We start from the raw sequence: 15,724 nt of genomic DNA, 5'->3' as shown, positions 1-15,724 counted from the left end.
ATGCAAAGGGCTATATAGCCAAGGACGACGCAGCTAGCAGCATATACGCGATAGAGAGCGGAGGAAGCGCAAAGGGCTCCCAAGAGCAGAGATTGGAGCAATTGAGGTGCCACTGGGCATCGGCAGACGCCATCATGGGGAAACTGGAGGCGCAACAACCCAGTCTCACTTTTGAGGCCAAGAAGGGAGCCAAGCAACATTCGGTGGAAGGCGAGTCCGGTGCAAGTGGAGGGCCCCGGGATCATCAGGCACAAATGGGGGAGGATTTGAAATCCATGCTCTCTGAAGTACGGCAGGGCTTTGCCACTATCGCAGACAAAATGGATACCCTAACCACACGGATGGACGCGATAGTGCGCAAGATGGAGGGGCATGAGTCGCGCATCAAGGAGGCCGAGCAACGGTTGTCGGATACGGTGGACACAACTACCCACTTACAAACAACAGTTGGGCAAATGGAGAAATTATTGAAAGTCAAAGGCTAAGAATGAGGACATTGAGGCGCGCAGTCGCAGAAATAATATTCGCCTTTTGGGAATTCCAGAGAGTACGAACACTGGCAGAATGGAGGACTATGTGTAAAGGTTGCTCAAGGACGTGGTAGGAACAGAGCTGCTGTCCTCACAATTCATCGTTGAGAGAGCCCACAGAGCACTAGGCCCTAAACCTATGTTTCCTGATTTTATGCTACATGTCCAAGAGGAACGCCGGAAGTTTTTTCAGGTGAAGCAGAAACTCAGAGCAGCCGAAATAGCGTATGCATTGCTCTACCCGGCATGGATGCGTATCACATATCAGGGGGCGCACAGAATATATACCACCCCACAACAAGTGGAGGATTTTCTTAAAAAGATTAAGAAACAAAAGCGTGCGACCCCAGAAACAGAAGAAACACTAACATCAGATGTGGAATAGGTGGTCGACAGGTTGAAAACCGCTAGAAGATGCCAGACTCACGCCATCAGGCAGGATGACAGAACGGAAAGCTGGAATATAATGATGAGTACCAGAGAAATTGAACAGTGCACTGAATATCGCTACTCAGATGCCGCAATGGAGACGGACGTAAATTGTCTACATAGCCGTGTGTACCCCAGAATTGTTTTACACTGAAATACCTATGTGTTGCTTGTTGGGCGCGGGCGGGGGGTGGGGTGGGGGGGGTTTCGTGGGGGTGAGTGTTAGATTCTGGCATAATTGGGATGCTTCGGAGGGAGGGAGGAGGTTGTGGGGGGGGAGTTTACAGCGTTGATGACAGTACAGTATATTTTGTGACATTGGCATGTGATATATACATAAGACTAATGGTGCTTTGTGTTATATTGATAGACTGTCAGTATTACCACATGGGACAGTATGGCTGGGGAGGGGAGTGACTCAGATTTAAGGATTTTATCCTGGAATGTCAGAGGATTGAATAATGCAAGGAAATGCAGGCAGATGCTGGCATATTTAAACAGGCAGCAGATACAGGTGGCATTACTGCAGGAGACGCACATAAACCCACAGTCTCTCAACACCTTTGCCAACAGATGGGCGAATGTCCAGGCGTTCTCTTCCTATTCCTCCTATGCGCGGGGCACTGCCATTTTAATCAAGCATCGCGTCCCCTTTGCACTTGCAGGTACAATTTCGGACCCTCAGGGGAGATATATCATTGTATGGGGATGAATGGGCAGGGATTCTGTGACGATTGCGAATTGTTATGCCCCCAATGTAGATACGCCTGAATTTTTCACGTCCCTATGGGGTAAAATCATAGATATAGGTTCTGTGCACATTATATGGGGAGGGGGACTTTACTGTTGCTTTGATTCCTGCTCTGGATAGGGCTGATGTTACAGTACACTATCATAATATCTCACGGGAGGTACTGGCAGGCATTGTGGAAGAGGGGAGTCTGGTGGATAGTTGGCGTCAACTACACCCGTTGAGGCGGGAGGGGACTCACTTTAAGTCGCACACAGGGACATGGGCACGACTAGATTATTGTTTACTATCCAGGGGGTTAAGTGTGTGGCCTAGTCATGCTGCACATCTTGCTAAGACATATTCTGATCATTGCCCTGTTAGCATTACGATTAGCGTACCAGGTTTTGATAAGCCCAGGCCGACATGGCGTATGCAGCCGAATGCATTGCTGGACTTAGTATTTCGAACTGAATTTGAGGATGACATAAAGGACTTCTTTACACGGAATAAGGGCTCTCTGGACAATGTGGAGACAATATGGGAGGCTTTTAAATTTACTATAAGGGGGTATTGTATTTCTAAGAGCTTTGGGGCCTTGAGAGATATTCAGCAGACGTTGCGGAATTTGGAGCAGGATCTGAAGACACTGGAGGGCCGAATGGTGGAGGGAGAAACTGGGCAGGTGCAGAAGGATTTTAGGGCCAAATTGTCTGCATACGAGGAAGAGGCTGCAAGGGAGGTCAAGTTCAGGGGCCGACATTGGGTGTCGAGGAGATATGGGGAGGGAGAACGCCCGGGGAGGGCATTGGCTGAGATTACCCGATACCCACGATTTAACAACAATATATTAGAGATAGAGACACAGAGGGGAAGGCTATGTCATGATACGGTAGGCATTCTAGAAACCTTCAAGGCACACTATGCTACCTTATATACCACACAAAGACACAGTGAAGTGGAGCTTGATGAGTTCATGGGCGATGTGGTGATATGTTGGCTCAGTGATGTTCATAGACAGTTCCTTGGCGCACCACTGGAGACTGATGAGATCAGGGAGGCCATCATGTCCTTAAAAAATGGGAAGGCATCGGGCCTGGATGGCATACCTGACGAGTTTTATAAGTGTTACGTAGATATTATGGCACCAGTCCTAAGTGAAATATTTGAAGAGTCCTTGGAAATGGGGATCCTCCCTCCTTCGATCCTTCGATGCGCGAAGTGGTTATCACTTCTTTGTTAAAACCGGGCAAATGTCCTAAGGGGTGTGATTCATATAGGCCACTGTCACTAATTAACTGTGACACAAAAATGTTGGCAAAAGTCTTGGCCACGAGACTGACCATACTCATGGATAAGATCATACTTCCTGATCAATCGGGGTTTGTCCCAGGTAGAGCCACTACCCACAACTTACGAAACCTATTCTCTTTGATACAGACCAGAATTTCCGGTTGCTGCTGCCTTCCTGGATGCCTCAAAGGCGTTTGACTCTGTGGAGTGGAGTTATTTGTTTAAGGTTCTGCAGAGAATGGGTTTCCCTCCAATATTTATATCATGGGTGCAGCTGTTGTATCAGCAGCCGTCTGCGAGAGTGTTGATAAATGGACATTTGTCCGCTGTACTGTCCATATCGCGGGGCACCCGACAGGGGTGCCCTTTATCCCCGTTACTTTTTCCTATAGCGATTGAGCCGTTAGCGTCCAGACTAGGTTCACCGAGATAGGGCGTTTTGTTGTTTTCAGGGACAAATTCTGATTTCACTGTATGCCGACGACGTCACGCTATATATTCGGGAACCACAGCAAAATAATAATCCCCTGTTGAGGGAATTTCTGGTGTTTGGACAGCTCTCAGGTGTTAACATCAACTGGGGAAAATCGTAATTTTTCCCACTTATGCCAGCGGTCTCTAAATTCCCACTAGACTTTCCCATTGAATGGTGCGAATCTGACCTTAGATATTTAGGTATACAGGTATCTAGGGATAGGGGGGAAACACTCTGATTAAACTATGGCACAGCAGTAACGAAGCTGACGACTAATGTCACCCGATGGATATCGCTGCCCTTGTCATTGGCGGGAAGAGCTTCTCTGGTAAAGATGGTGGTACTCCCCCAATTTCTTTACTTATTTCTTAATATCCCCTATTACCCTGGGACTTTTTTCTTCAAGACGCTTCGCACTGAGTTAATACGTCTAGTATGGGGCGGTAAACAACCTCGACTCAAATGGTCGGTCCTTATACAGCCATATGATAGGGGTGGATTTGATATTCCCGACTTTGAGACCTATTATATTAGTGTGCAAGCTCATAATGCCTACCACTGGTTTTCGCCTACGGCATGCCACAGATAGCCACTGAGGATTGGTTGGCACGTCCTCTCCCTCTTAGTGGACTCATACACGGCCCTCTTACTGCTATAGAGACACCATTCACAACAGTAACCTGTAAGATGGACGCATGGAGGCGTGTGAACGTGTCATGGCCTTGCAGTTATTATACTCACCGCGACTCCCTCTCACATACCACCAAACTATGGTCCTTTTACAGGAGGCGGGCTTTAGAGCTCTGTGCAAAGGCCTGCGGATTGTCACGTGGGGAGATCGGTTTCATGAGGGGGGTACTGCGTACGGTTGAACACCTATTCCAGGCTGAATGTCCCACGCCATTGGAGACCTTTTTGTGCGCGAGATTGAGACAGGGATTGATGGTGCTTCTTGCGGACTTTCCCTGTGAACCGGACATTTTTGCTCCCCTGCATTTTCTACTAAGTTCTTCTGATGGGAAACACTTGGTATCGGGTATGTATCGTACTATACGGCACATCAGCAAGGGGTGGAAAGCTCGGCTCGTAATCACTGGAGTGAAGATCTAGAACGTGAGGTTACTGAGGCTCAATGGAAATATTGTTGTAGTGTCACAGAATGTGTATCGGCTAGCTGTAGGTTCAAGATCATACACTACAAGTTTTAACGACGTATCTATTACACCCCGTCAAAAAATATAAATTCAATCTTTCAGATAATGACAGATGTGACAGGTGTAAGAGGGCTGGAGCGGGCTTCTTGCACCTGGCGTGGGAATGTCCGGTGGTGTGGGAGTACTGGACGCAGGTGCATGAGGCCATTGAACAAATGATGGGTACTACGCTGGAGCGGGATCCCTTGATTATGTTGCTGGGTTATACTGCACAAACACCCAAACACAGTAGAAAGTTCTTAAATATTGTGTTGCTACTGGCCAAACGTAGAGTGACTTGCCGATGGGGCAGGGGGAGGGCTCCAAAATGTAGGGAATTGATACGAGATGTTATTTATTGTCAGGAGCAAGCATCTGTGTATGCTGAGACATTGCCGATGGCCTCTAGACCAAGAGATATGTGGGGACCGTTACAAACTTATCTTATGCGAGGGGTAGGAGGAGAATCTGACTCGGAGGAGTAATTGATGGATACTAGGGGTGGATCGCTTTGGGTCCCTGATAGCCTCCTACTGTCATGATATGTCTTAAGTAACTAATTCATACAGACATTTCCTATATGTGTAGTCCTTGCTGATGCGGTACGTGGTGCCGAGAGACTGTACACTTCCATCAAGTTCAATGGTATGCTATATTTTACTATATCTATGTTACCGTGAAAATGTTTTTTTCATACCGCTGTAAAGTATATTGCGGGCTGTTGACACCGTTGGTGAGGTATGGTGGGATGAACTGTCACGAAGATTGCACCTACAGAGAAGATCTGATTATGACATAAATGCCTAATGTCACACTCCTATGTATGTCACGCTGTACGTTTCTATATCTCTATTGTTAAAAATTTTTTAAAAACTATAATTTTTTTTTTAAAAGCATTTGCAAAGAGAACTAATAATCTAAACACAACATTTGCAATGTAAATAAATAAGGAAGCGTCTGCAAACACAGCAATGGGCAGTAAAAAAATAAGACATGAAGTGAACAGATAAGGAATTGTAAATAGCACTTGGAAAAACACATTAAACAAAATCACAATTTTCTCATCAGTGAAAAAAGGTTGCAAAGGAATCACAATACCCCACTGTATGTATAAACTGTACACAGTTAGTAGGCCTCATAACTGGTAACATATTGATAGTTTCACAATGTTAGAAAAACATTGTTTTTCTAGTAAAATACACTTTTAATTTTAAACATTAGCCTTCCTATGTCATTTATTTGTGTGCAACTCCAACTATGGAATGTCATCCAAATAGTGACCCTGAGAGGTTAGCATTGGTGATCTCTATTTAAAAGTTAGTAAACATTGCCAAACTAAATACCTAAAACATTATGTTTCTCCAAGAGTGCTGCTTCGAAATAGCCTTAAAACCTAAATTAACTCTCTTGTATGTATACTACTCCTTTACCAACACACCTCATTTGTCAGGACAACTACCTTAAATTGTACAGCTTTTTTCATTGTACTCTAGGACTTGGATTTGCCTGAAGTTGCCAAGATTGTTGTGTTCCTCATACAAAAGTTGAGGGCTTCAGTATCTTACCTTCGCTCCGGGCTCTAAGTGTAGGACCTTATGATAACCCCTCATAGTCATCTATGTCTTCTAGGAAGAATAAGTCATGAAATAAGGATAAAAGTCTATTCCTTATTTGCAAACAATTTCGGTTCCCCAATAAGAGACTTCTTCACTTTGCAAATCTTAACTTCTGGAAATCACTTTGCAGTTCCCTAATTAAGTTGTAAAAATTAGCTAGGTGTGCATTGCAAAAGACAGTTTTCCAACCTGAAATACTTTCACTTAATGTTGGATTCAACTATTTGACTTCAATACACAGTGACGTACCTTTCAGGATAAAGTTGACTCAGGACCCATGTAAGCTGAACTGCAGCACTTCGCACCTGCTCATAGTCATCGGATAGCAGTTTACAGGCCTGGAAAAAATACTTACATAAGTCTTATATTTTATACAAAAAGGAGAATAATACCTTGTAACTCTCCCTTCTTGGGTTTCCCATTAGCAATGTGTAATATTCCCACTAATAATTGCAAACCTAACATTTTCTTCTCAAAACGATTAAATCCAAAAAAGCATGCCTAGTCTGAGTGTCTCGAAGCCCTTCGCAAGTACAGAGATGCTACTGCTGAAAATGGAAGTGAAGAAAACGTAAAGCTCTCCGATAACAGACAGGTAACAGGACTTTGGAAGAAGCAGGGGAGGAAACCTGATGATCCTTGAGAGATGGTTACTTGAGAAATTACAATTTTTAGGTTGAAGGTGTGGTTTGCTAATGACCTCTTGGGGACATTTGGAAAGCTTCCCTAGGAATGTATTCCACCCATTAATTACTATCAGCTTTGTGGTTTGTAACTCAAATTTGCTTACTTTCGATTTGCTGGCTCGATTAGTCTTAGGCTGTCCACCTTGAGTTTGTGTCTTCCCTTGCCAAAACCCTATTTGCTGTATTTTTCCACCAGTACTGGATTACCGTAAACAGCCCTTTAACCACTTGGCTGCTAAGGGTGTTCGATGAGCTCCATTGACTTTCCATTGAAATCAATGGAAAGTCCATGACGAGTTACCCTTGTCATTAGCGCTGAAGGGGTTAAATCCTGTTCTTTTCTAGTCACATTTGCTGTGAATTCAAAGACAGAGGTCAAATGTCAGACTCTGTCTTCCAGGAAGCTTGGTGTTTACTTTTCTTTCTCTGACTTCAAAGTCAGAGGATTTATGTGACAACGCCTTTAAGTGTAGGACTATAAATATTGAAAACCACTCCCTCCGATCTACTAAGCTTCGGGCGACAAGAAGTCACCTGCGAGTGCCAAGTGCAGGGGAGAGATTGGCCCTTATTGATAAGTCTGTTTAGAGGTTTTTTTTAACCAGGCCCAGATGCTATGATTTGAGATTTACCATAATTAGTTGTCAAATCAAGGTTGCTCATGAATAGAATGAAGCGGTCCACTAGTGTAGGTAGAGCGTTAGGGGTACGGGCCAAAAAGACCGACTCGTCTGCGTATAACAATGCAGGTACCTGAACACTGGCGATTCTGGGGGTATCAACAAGTCTGGAGATCAGGTGAGGTCAGAGACCATTTATATATAAGATGAAAAGTAAAGGGGCCAATATACACACCTGCCGCACATCTTTCTTTAAACAAAACTCAGGAGACATACCTCCTTCAGGGCTAATGGATACTTTTGCTTTCAGATCCACGTGCAGACAAATAAAAAAGTTAACCAAGGAAACATCTACACAGTACTCCAGCAACATTAGTCACAGCTTGGTCCTGTTCACAGAATCAAAAGCCGTGGACAGGTCCATAAATCCTAGATATAGAGGACAACGCTTTATAAATGTATATATATTGATGATTAAACTCCGGTTTAGGCACTGCTCAACAGTTCCTAAACCGCAACGGAACCCGTACTGAAAAGGTGACAGGATATTACGGTCTTTAGCCCACTCAAAAAACGATTATAAGTCACTCTCCCTATTATTTTAACAGTACTATCTATGAGTGCGATGGGTCTGTAACATTTAGGGCCCATACAATCCCCTTTTTCAAAGATATGCACAATGGTCAATGGGGACCAGGAGCGTGGGATATAGGTGTTTAATGAGCTATTAAAAATGTTGGTGATCAATGGGCCCCATGGCTCGAAATTGATTTTGGGAGATCTATTGGGACACCTTCCAATCTGGGTTTAGGAAAGGCAGCAGCACTGAAACAGCCATGTTGAATATATCTGATGACATTCACAGATCCTTAGACGAGGGTGACGCTTGCCTATTTATCCTACTTGACCTATCGGCGGCGTTCGATACTGTTAATCACCCAGCCCTTCTTGAATCTTTGAAGTTGTGTTTCGGGATGAATGGCACAGTATTAAAATGGTTCACTTCCTTCCTTCAACACCGCTCGCAACAAATCATAATCAACTCAGGCCTGTCAAAACCTACTCGGATCAATCTTGGCGTGTCTCAGGGCTCAATTCTTCCCCCCTCCCTTTTCAATCTCTTCATGGAGCCCCTTACAGTCATCGTGAAACAGGCAGGGATCAAGTATCACCTTTATGCGGACGACACTCAACTCTACCACAAAATCAAATTACCCAGTGACATTCGTCATCTTAATGACACACTGATCAAGTTACAATCCTGGTTTTACGCAAATCACTTAAAGCTGAACCCCATCAAAAAAAAAGTAATTCTCTTCTCCCCCAAAAGTAACCACCTTCCAATTCATAAATGGCTCAACGACCTCAATGCCTTAAATTGTTCTCTTACTCTACCAAACTCCACAAAATCTCTTGGCTTCTTCCTAGACAACAACATGTCAATGAAAGAGCACATCAGGAATACAGCAAAAGGAGCGCTATACTCACTCAAAGCATCAAGAAACTGAAACCACAGGGGAGGAGCCAAGCTCGCGATCGTAATGGTCGCTCTGTAGCTCGGCTCCTTCAGCCTTCCGGCCTGACTCGCAAATCCTGCCATATATCCTGCCCCGGGACGATGCACTCGAGCAGAGATTGACACGCAACGTGTTGCTCTTACTCACCGTCTGACCTGGAGGCTCCTACGTGCCGCGATTCCGAAGTTGTGCCCCCTGAGGAACCAGGGCCTCCGCGGTGAAGAAGCCGGGGCCTCGCCTACTGGACCCAGCCTGGCGTTGGTGTACGCATCGACCCCGGCCGAGAGCGTGAGCCGCTGGCGGGAAACCATTGTGCGAACATTCCGGTGGTCCTGATCCGGACTTGCCTTGGCGGCCGTGGAGCTGGTGTGGGGCACAGTGCACCGAGGGCTGCTCGTGTGAAGGGGGTCCCCCTGCCGCGGCTCCGTCCATCCATCCTGGAGCCTCGCGACCGGGATCTGCTCTTCGACCACGCCAAAGGTATTGCAGGCTGAATCCCGACTTTGGCGGCTCCCCTTTCTGCACCAAGGCTGCCTTAGTGGGACCCCCTTGGTTTCTGTGGGGGTCCGCATCTGAGGCCCTGATCCGGCGGTCTTGGGAGGTGGTGACGAGCCTGAATCCACAAATGGCGGCCATCGGGATAGGCCGTGGATATCCTCCGGACGGCGGACCTGGACTACTGGACTGCACGGGGACCTGGACGTGTGTGCGCGAGCCTACAATTGGCGAAGTTCTGGAAGCACTGCGGTCCTTGCATGCGTCCTTGACCCCCATTGCCCCTGGGGTATCGGTGCGGTCCGCCGCCATCTTAGAGGGCCGGTCTCTTAAGGTCCCCTCTCGTCTCGGTGATGCTTCTGCCTCACCCCCCTCGGCCGCGCTGAGAGCTACTGCCACTGGCCATCGACAGGTATGCGAACGACTGGCTTCTGAATCTCCTGCGCTTCCCTGTTTGGAGTTTGGGGGCCCGGATGTCGTTCTGGGGTCGGATCCTACTCGAGTGTCCGAGAAACATGATGGCTTGCTACATCCCTTTGCCTGGAGGAGGTCGAGTTTCTGCTTTGCAGGGGAACCCCCGCTTTCCCGAGCGGCGAGACTGAACTCCTGTCTTTTCCTGCCCCTGTTAACATTGTTGGGACACTTGAACTGTATACCCGGACTTTTGATCTATTGCTTATGGATTGCCCTCCCTGGCCTACGTCTTCATCGGACTATTTTTTGTTCGTGTGATTGCATTGCACCGAGTTGTTCGCTTCTTGCTGTCGTATGGTGGGAGTTGATTGTGGCTAAGGAAGGCCTGGGGTGAGATACATTGCTTCCGGTGGATTGCTGGTATACATATCCGTGGCGAGCTTTCCCGTGTGCATAGTGCGGTGGGTGACCCCCTTGTACGTTTTATGATGCTCGAGTTGTCTCGCTTTCGTCTACAAGTATTACGACTACCGGGTTGGGCGGAGGACTGAGGCCGACCATTTTGTTTTTACTTCTTTACTCCTCCCTCATATCTTTTTTGTCTTCATATTCTTTTTTTTTGTCTCCTTATTCTTTTTCTCTTTCGTATTTCCTACATTTCGGGTTCGGGATTAGGGCGACAGGCACGCTGCTGGGGGGGGTAGGCCGTAGCCTTCTGCAGGGGTGCTGGGTGGGATGGGTTTTCTTTCCCGGTTTCTTTTCCTTTGTTCTATGGCCCTTTTGTATCCCTTTATGGGAGCGCCGCGGCTGTCCCTGCCTCCCGTGGTATTATAGGGTTGGGGTCTGGATTGCTGCTTCTCTCCTTTTTGTGGCTATGCTGCGTTTCAGTGCCGACTCCCATCCCTTCCTTGTTGCTAATACTCCTGTTCTTTCTGTGTCCTTACTACGGGATGCTTGTCTCGACGCGGCGCTCTTCTCTTTCAGTCTGTATTTTTCTTTTTTCCCCTTTTCTTTCCCCTCCCCTTCTCTTTCTCTCTCTCCCTAGGGTTAGTATGACGGGTTGGCTTTAGCGATGTTAGTGTTCCGGTTCCCTCGTCCTATCTCTGCTGTGCTATTGGGTGGTAGAGATGCACACGATGAGTCTACTTGTATGTTGATTTGAATTAACCGCATCTGCTTTCGTATTGATGTAGACTGTAGTGATAATTTTCCGCATTGCTACCCCCTTTAGGTTTTTTATGGCAAAAGTTTGCTCTGGGAACCTGGATTCATTTATGCTGTATCTGAGCCTGTTATACTCCTCATTGTGACATTATAAAAATTAACCTTCATTCTTCCTGTTTGTGGGCCGTCCAGATTCTCTCCCCCCCCTTCCCTTTTCGAACTGTATTGATTGCATATTATCCTGATTGTATCTGTATATTTTTTCTTCTGTATTTTTTGGATTGCTCTACTGTATTGTGGCCGGCCGGTCTGGTTGTAGGCCCAGATTTGTATTTCCTTTTTGTACAAATAAAGGTTTACAAAAAAAAAAAAGAAAAAAAAAAAAAAAAGAAACTGAAACCAATTATTCCCGCTGATGATTTCAAGACTGTGGTGCAATATTTGGTCCTCTCTAAACTAGACTGAGGCAATGTCATTCTCACTGGGACGCCTAAATCTCACCTCGCACCCATGAGATCAGTTCTTAACATGGCAGCCCGGCTCATCGCAGACGTTTAACGGTTGAACACATCACTCCTGTACTCAAGTGGCTTCCTATTAAAGGAAGATGTACCTACAAGACTGCATGTATCATCCACAAAGCCCTTCACTCTCATTCACTAAACTACCTAGAAATCAAGCAGTCAAAAGCAGGATCTACTAGATCCTTGAGAAGCTCCAATGCTCTTCTGCTCCTAACTCCCATTCTAAAAAAAGACAGCAACCAAGTTGCGCTCTTTCTGGAAATGCTCCAAGCATATGGAACTCAATACCGAGTGTCCTTAGTTGCAACCCTTCCTTCCCTTACTTCAAGAAACACCTAAAACTCCTCCTCCTCCTCAACAAATACTTTAACTTCTAGTTTTACGGAATCTTGGTTAATTATCGCTTGATCAGATCTAGACCCTTTGTCTGTAGCATCTGTTTATCTGCTTATGCTGTTTATTAGATCCACTCGAATTGTGTCTCTAGTTGTTGGTTACTCTACTTTCACTCTGGATGTGTACCATTTATCTAGCGAACTCTCACCTCGTATGTTAATTGCATGACAGTTTTAAACTTTTTTTACTGTATTCTATCACGATCATGTGAAGCGCTCCGACACCTTCGGATCTAGCAAGCGCTATATACAACATATAAATAAATAAATCCCGTCAGACCTGGGCGATTTCCCACCTGTGCACTGGCCGATCCACCTCAGACAAAGATATGATAAATTGCGAGGGGCTACTTAACTTGATGAGCAGGGAGTTATCTAGCTCTTCACTTCTAAATGGTAAATAACGGAGAAGTGGGAAACTCAATTGGTCCCTAAAATGTTACACTGCAGCAAGGAGCTAACATTCACATTCTTTATCCTTAAACTCTTCACATTCTTTATCCTTAAACTCTTCACAGTATCCCAGGAGGTACTAGTATCCCCCCACCCCCCCAACCGCAACTGATTTCAGCAACTCCTAATTCCTTTTATACAGGGCTGCTTTCCTGGTTTTAAGGGTGGATTTATAGGCGCAATGCCTGCTTGCACTCTCGGGGGAAGCAGATAAGGCCCGTCCTAGTTTACAGTTGTCCACTGAACACGGCACATCAAACCACCGTGGTACATCATTATCACCCACAAAGGTTTGAAAAGAAACTGTTTGGATAGACTATTGTAGTGTGCTAACTTGAGATCCCCACAGGTTTCTGCTAAACAATTAAGAAATAACCCTAGATGCTGGTTCCGAAGGGTCTGTTAGGAATAGGAAGGGTTTTTGAGTCTCCAAGAAAGCCTGAGCCCATCGCCAGAATGATGACTAGGTGATATCGCTGGGGTAGGTTGAAATCTATTAAGTGGTAGATGCCCCGAAATAGTGAGTGCGTTGTGGTCACCCCAATCCATCTGCACAACACACCCACTATTGAAAAAATAAAATAGATTTCTAGTTACAAAAATTAAAACAATAGTGGAGAGTCGACGGCGACCTCTGAAGGTGGGAAGATTGTGCTTGTCCCCAGTGAGTGTTTCTACTAAATTGACCAAGTCGTGCGTGGCCAGATAACTGCCCAGCTCTCCAACCCACCCATCACAGGTTTCTTTGTAGACTGCTTCTCCCGTGATCCTTCCGTTTGCTAACAGACTCCCAGTTTAGCCTTAAAATCTCCACATAATAAGTGCGGGGTTGCACAGACAAACTGCCCTTATGTGGCAAAGAATTAGAAAGCAAATCAAACAGCTGAGCGAAATGTATACACTTTAAATTAAGAAAAGTCATTATTATAAAAATTAACTAGGTAAAACACAAAGCAAGTGGCCATATCTCGACAATGCAAAATTTAGAATGACGTAAACTAAGTGTCGATGGAAGGTACAAACGGATGCAGACCATGAGGCCTCCCGCTGCTGTCCCCGAGGAAGAAAGGATCACTTAGCCTACAATATCAAATGTATTATTAAAAGTCTGCCAGTCAGGGTTATTAACTTTCTTTTTGAGACCCACAATACTTCAGCTCAATAAGGAAGATAAGCTGTTCACGTTGGAGTTATAGAAGGTTCCTGTTGCGAACTGCTTTTCTATTGCTCATCAATAGTTTCAAAAATCCACAGATTAATGCTTAGCTGTCTGGCTTCACTCCCCAGATAGCAAAATACAAAAATCTTTCAGAATCATACTCGAAACAGACCTTGCATTCAAAGATCACAGTGCCAGAAAAACAAAAAACAACTCTACCTCCTGAAGAGAGTGAAATCTTTTTGCCCGGAAACATAAGTTTTCCAAACCAGGTCATCGCCCACATGGAGGCAATGCTCTCATCACTAAACACCATATTAGCACTTTTGAAAGGCATTTTACTTACATATGACAGCATGCTTTATCAACTCTCTAGGCCCATATCACCTTCGAGACCAACAGCATCACCTATAAAGAAATCATACACCACCAAACAACCTTGCCAAGAAATCAACCCCCTCTGCAAGGCCCGAGCCAGGACACTGCTACACTGAAGATAAAAAAGTGCAAGAAAGAAAAAACACAGACAGGTCTTCTCCATCTATGTCCTCAGGCTTGGAAACCATATACACACTTTCGTCAAAATGGCTCCACCCCCCTGCAATTCTTCAAGAAACAATGTTCATCTCTCCTAGAAGAACTATCTGCAATCACACTAAAATTAGCTAAATGTCTGCCTCTTCTAAATTACTATATCATTCATAGAGGTATCACTCACAATTAGGTGTGCACTATGCAAGTAACACATACACACATGCATACAAGTTACCCTAGGTCCTCAGAGAAAGAATCCTGTTGAACAGTCTTGATAACTATCAACCAAGAGGAGTAACACGTCTCTAGGGTTATGTTATGTTAAAAATATTTATATAGCGCACATTCACTGACTAGTTTGGCTGTAAATGTTAGTCAGTAAAATTGTTTTTCCTACAAAAGAAACATTTATGACATTGTTAAGAGGGCCAGGGTAATCCACTTATTAACTCCACGTTGAAGAGTGACCGATACCGGGAAACATCCTTTACATCGCGGTGAGTACACCGCGATGCAGTTCCAACGCAGCCATTACAACGCAAGTCGTTACGTCGACTTGCGCTGGATGGCGCTATAACCTAAGGAATAGTAAGATTTACTATTCCAACCCCTTCCCTACTGTATGTAGACTGATGTTGGAATAGTAAATCTTACTACTACTAAGTCCAGCGCAAGTCGTCGTAACGACTTGCGTAGTAAAAACTGCAATGTAACATACCGCGATCATTTTGATTGCGTTGTTACATCACATATTCCCGATACCGGGGTTAGAGGTAACTTTGAGAGAGAGAGAGGAGTTAAAAGGGGTTAAGAGTGTGACCTATATTACTGAAAAATAAGGAATTACTGGGGAAGATGAAATTAGAAATTCTGTGCCCGTTATTCCCGGTAATTCCTAATTATCCCTTAGTTTTATTTCTGGAGACTATGCCTGCTATCAGCAGTTAAAATCTTGGAGAGAAAATCTGTGCGTTGTAATTCAGCTGGGATTACTAGCCCCAGTAAAATTAGCGAGGCACTCGTAATGAGTCCCTTAAAGTGAAGCTGCAGATTTCTTAGATTATCATTGAAGTTTAGGTGCTTCCACATACATTTGCATACCTATAGGTACTAACTGCACCATCATTTTGGGACCAAAGTACTTTTATTATTGGTGCCAGGGTAGATGTAAGGTGTGAAATGAAAAAGGAGGATGGATTTTTTTTAATGTAGTTGCTTCTTGTAAACAGCATTGATTTTGCCCATTTATGTACTAGACACATAATGGCGATTTCCCACATTAACCACAAACCAGAGAAGACTTTTGACAACTTCTTCCAAAGAGCATTAGCCCTACCTGACTGTAAATAGGCTGCTGCAATTTAAGTCCGCGTTCATGAAGCTGCAACTGCAAAAGAAACAAGATTGATCACTCACTCAAACAGAATAGCATAATTTGCAGTACAGGTTGCCTCATTCTTAGAACAGTTAAGGACACACATCTAGGACTCCAGCAAC

At 44.9% G+C, this 15,724-nt stretch overlaps 1 protein-coding gene across 1 annotated transcript in view; it reads right to left on the bottom strand.

Annotated features, from left to right (window-relative positions):
- The window catches only part of INTS4 (integrator complex subunit 4), a 297,022-nt gene that overhangs the window by 160,407 nt on the left and 120,891 nt on the right, over positions 1-15,724 (bottom strand). The window contains exons 6-7 of the mRNA XM_078658501.1: positions 15,564-15,614; positions 6,516-6,604 (exon numbers count right to left, since the gene is read on the bottom strand). Coding sequence (XP_078514627.1) covers positions 6,516-6,604; positions 15,564-15,614 — 140 coding nt within the window. The remainder of the gene's footprint in view (positions 1-6,515; positions 6,605-15,563; positions 15,615-15,724) is intronic.

This window comes from Lissotriton helveticus, chromosome 8, assembly GCF_964261635.1.
Source record: "Lissotriton helveticus chromosome 8, aLisHel1.1, whole genome shotgun sequence".
Lineage (NCBI taxonomy): Eukaryota > Metazoa > Chordata > Amphibia > Caudata > Salamandridae > Lissotriton > Lissotriton helveticus.
This window is presented reverse-complemented; position numbering and strand designations above follow the sequence as displayed.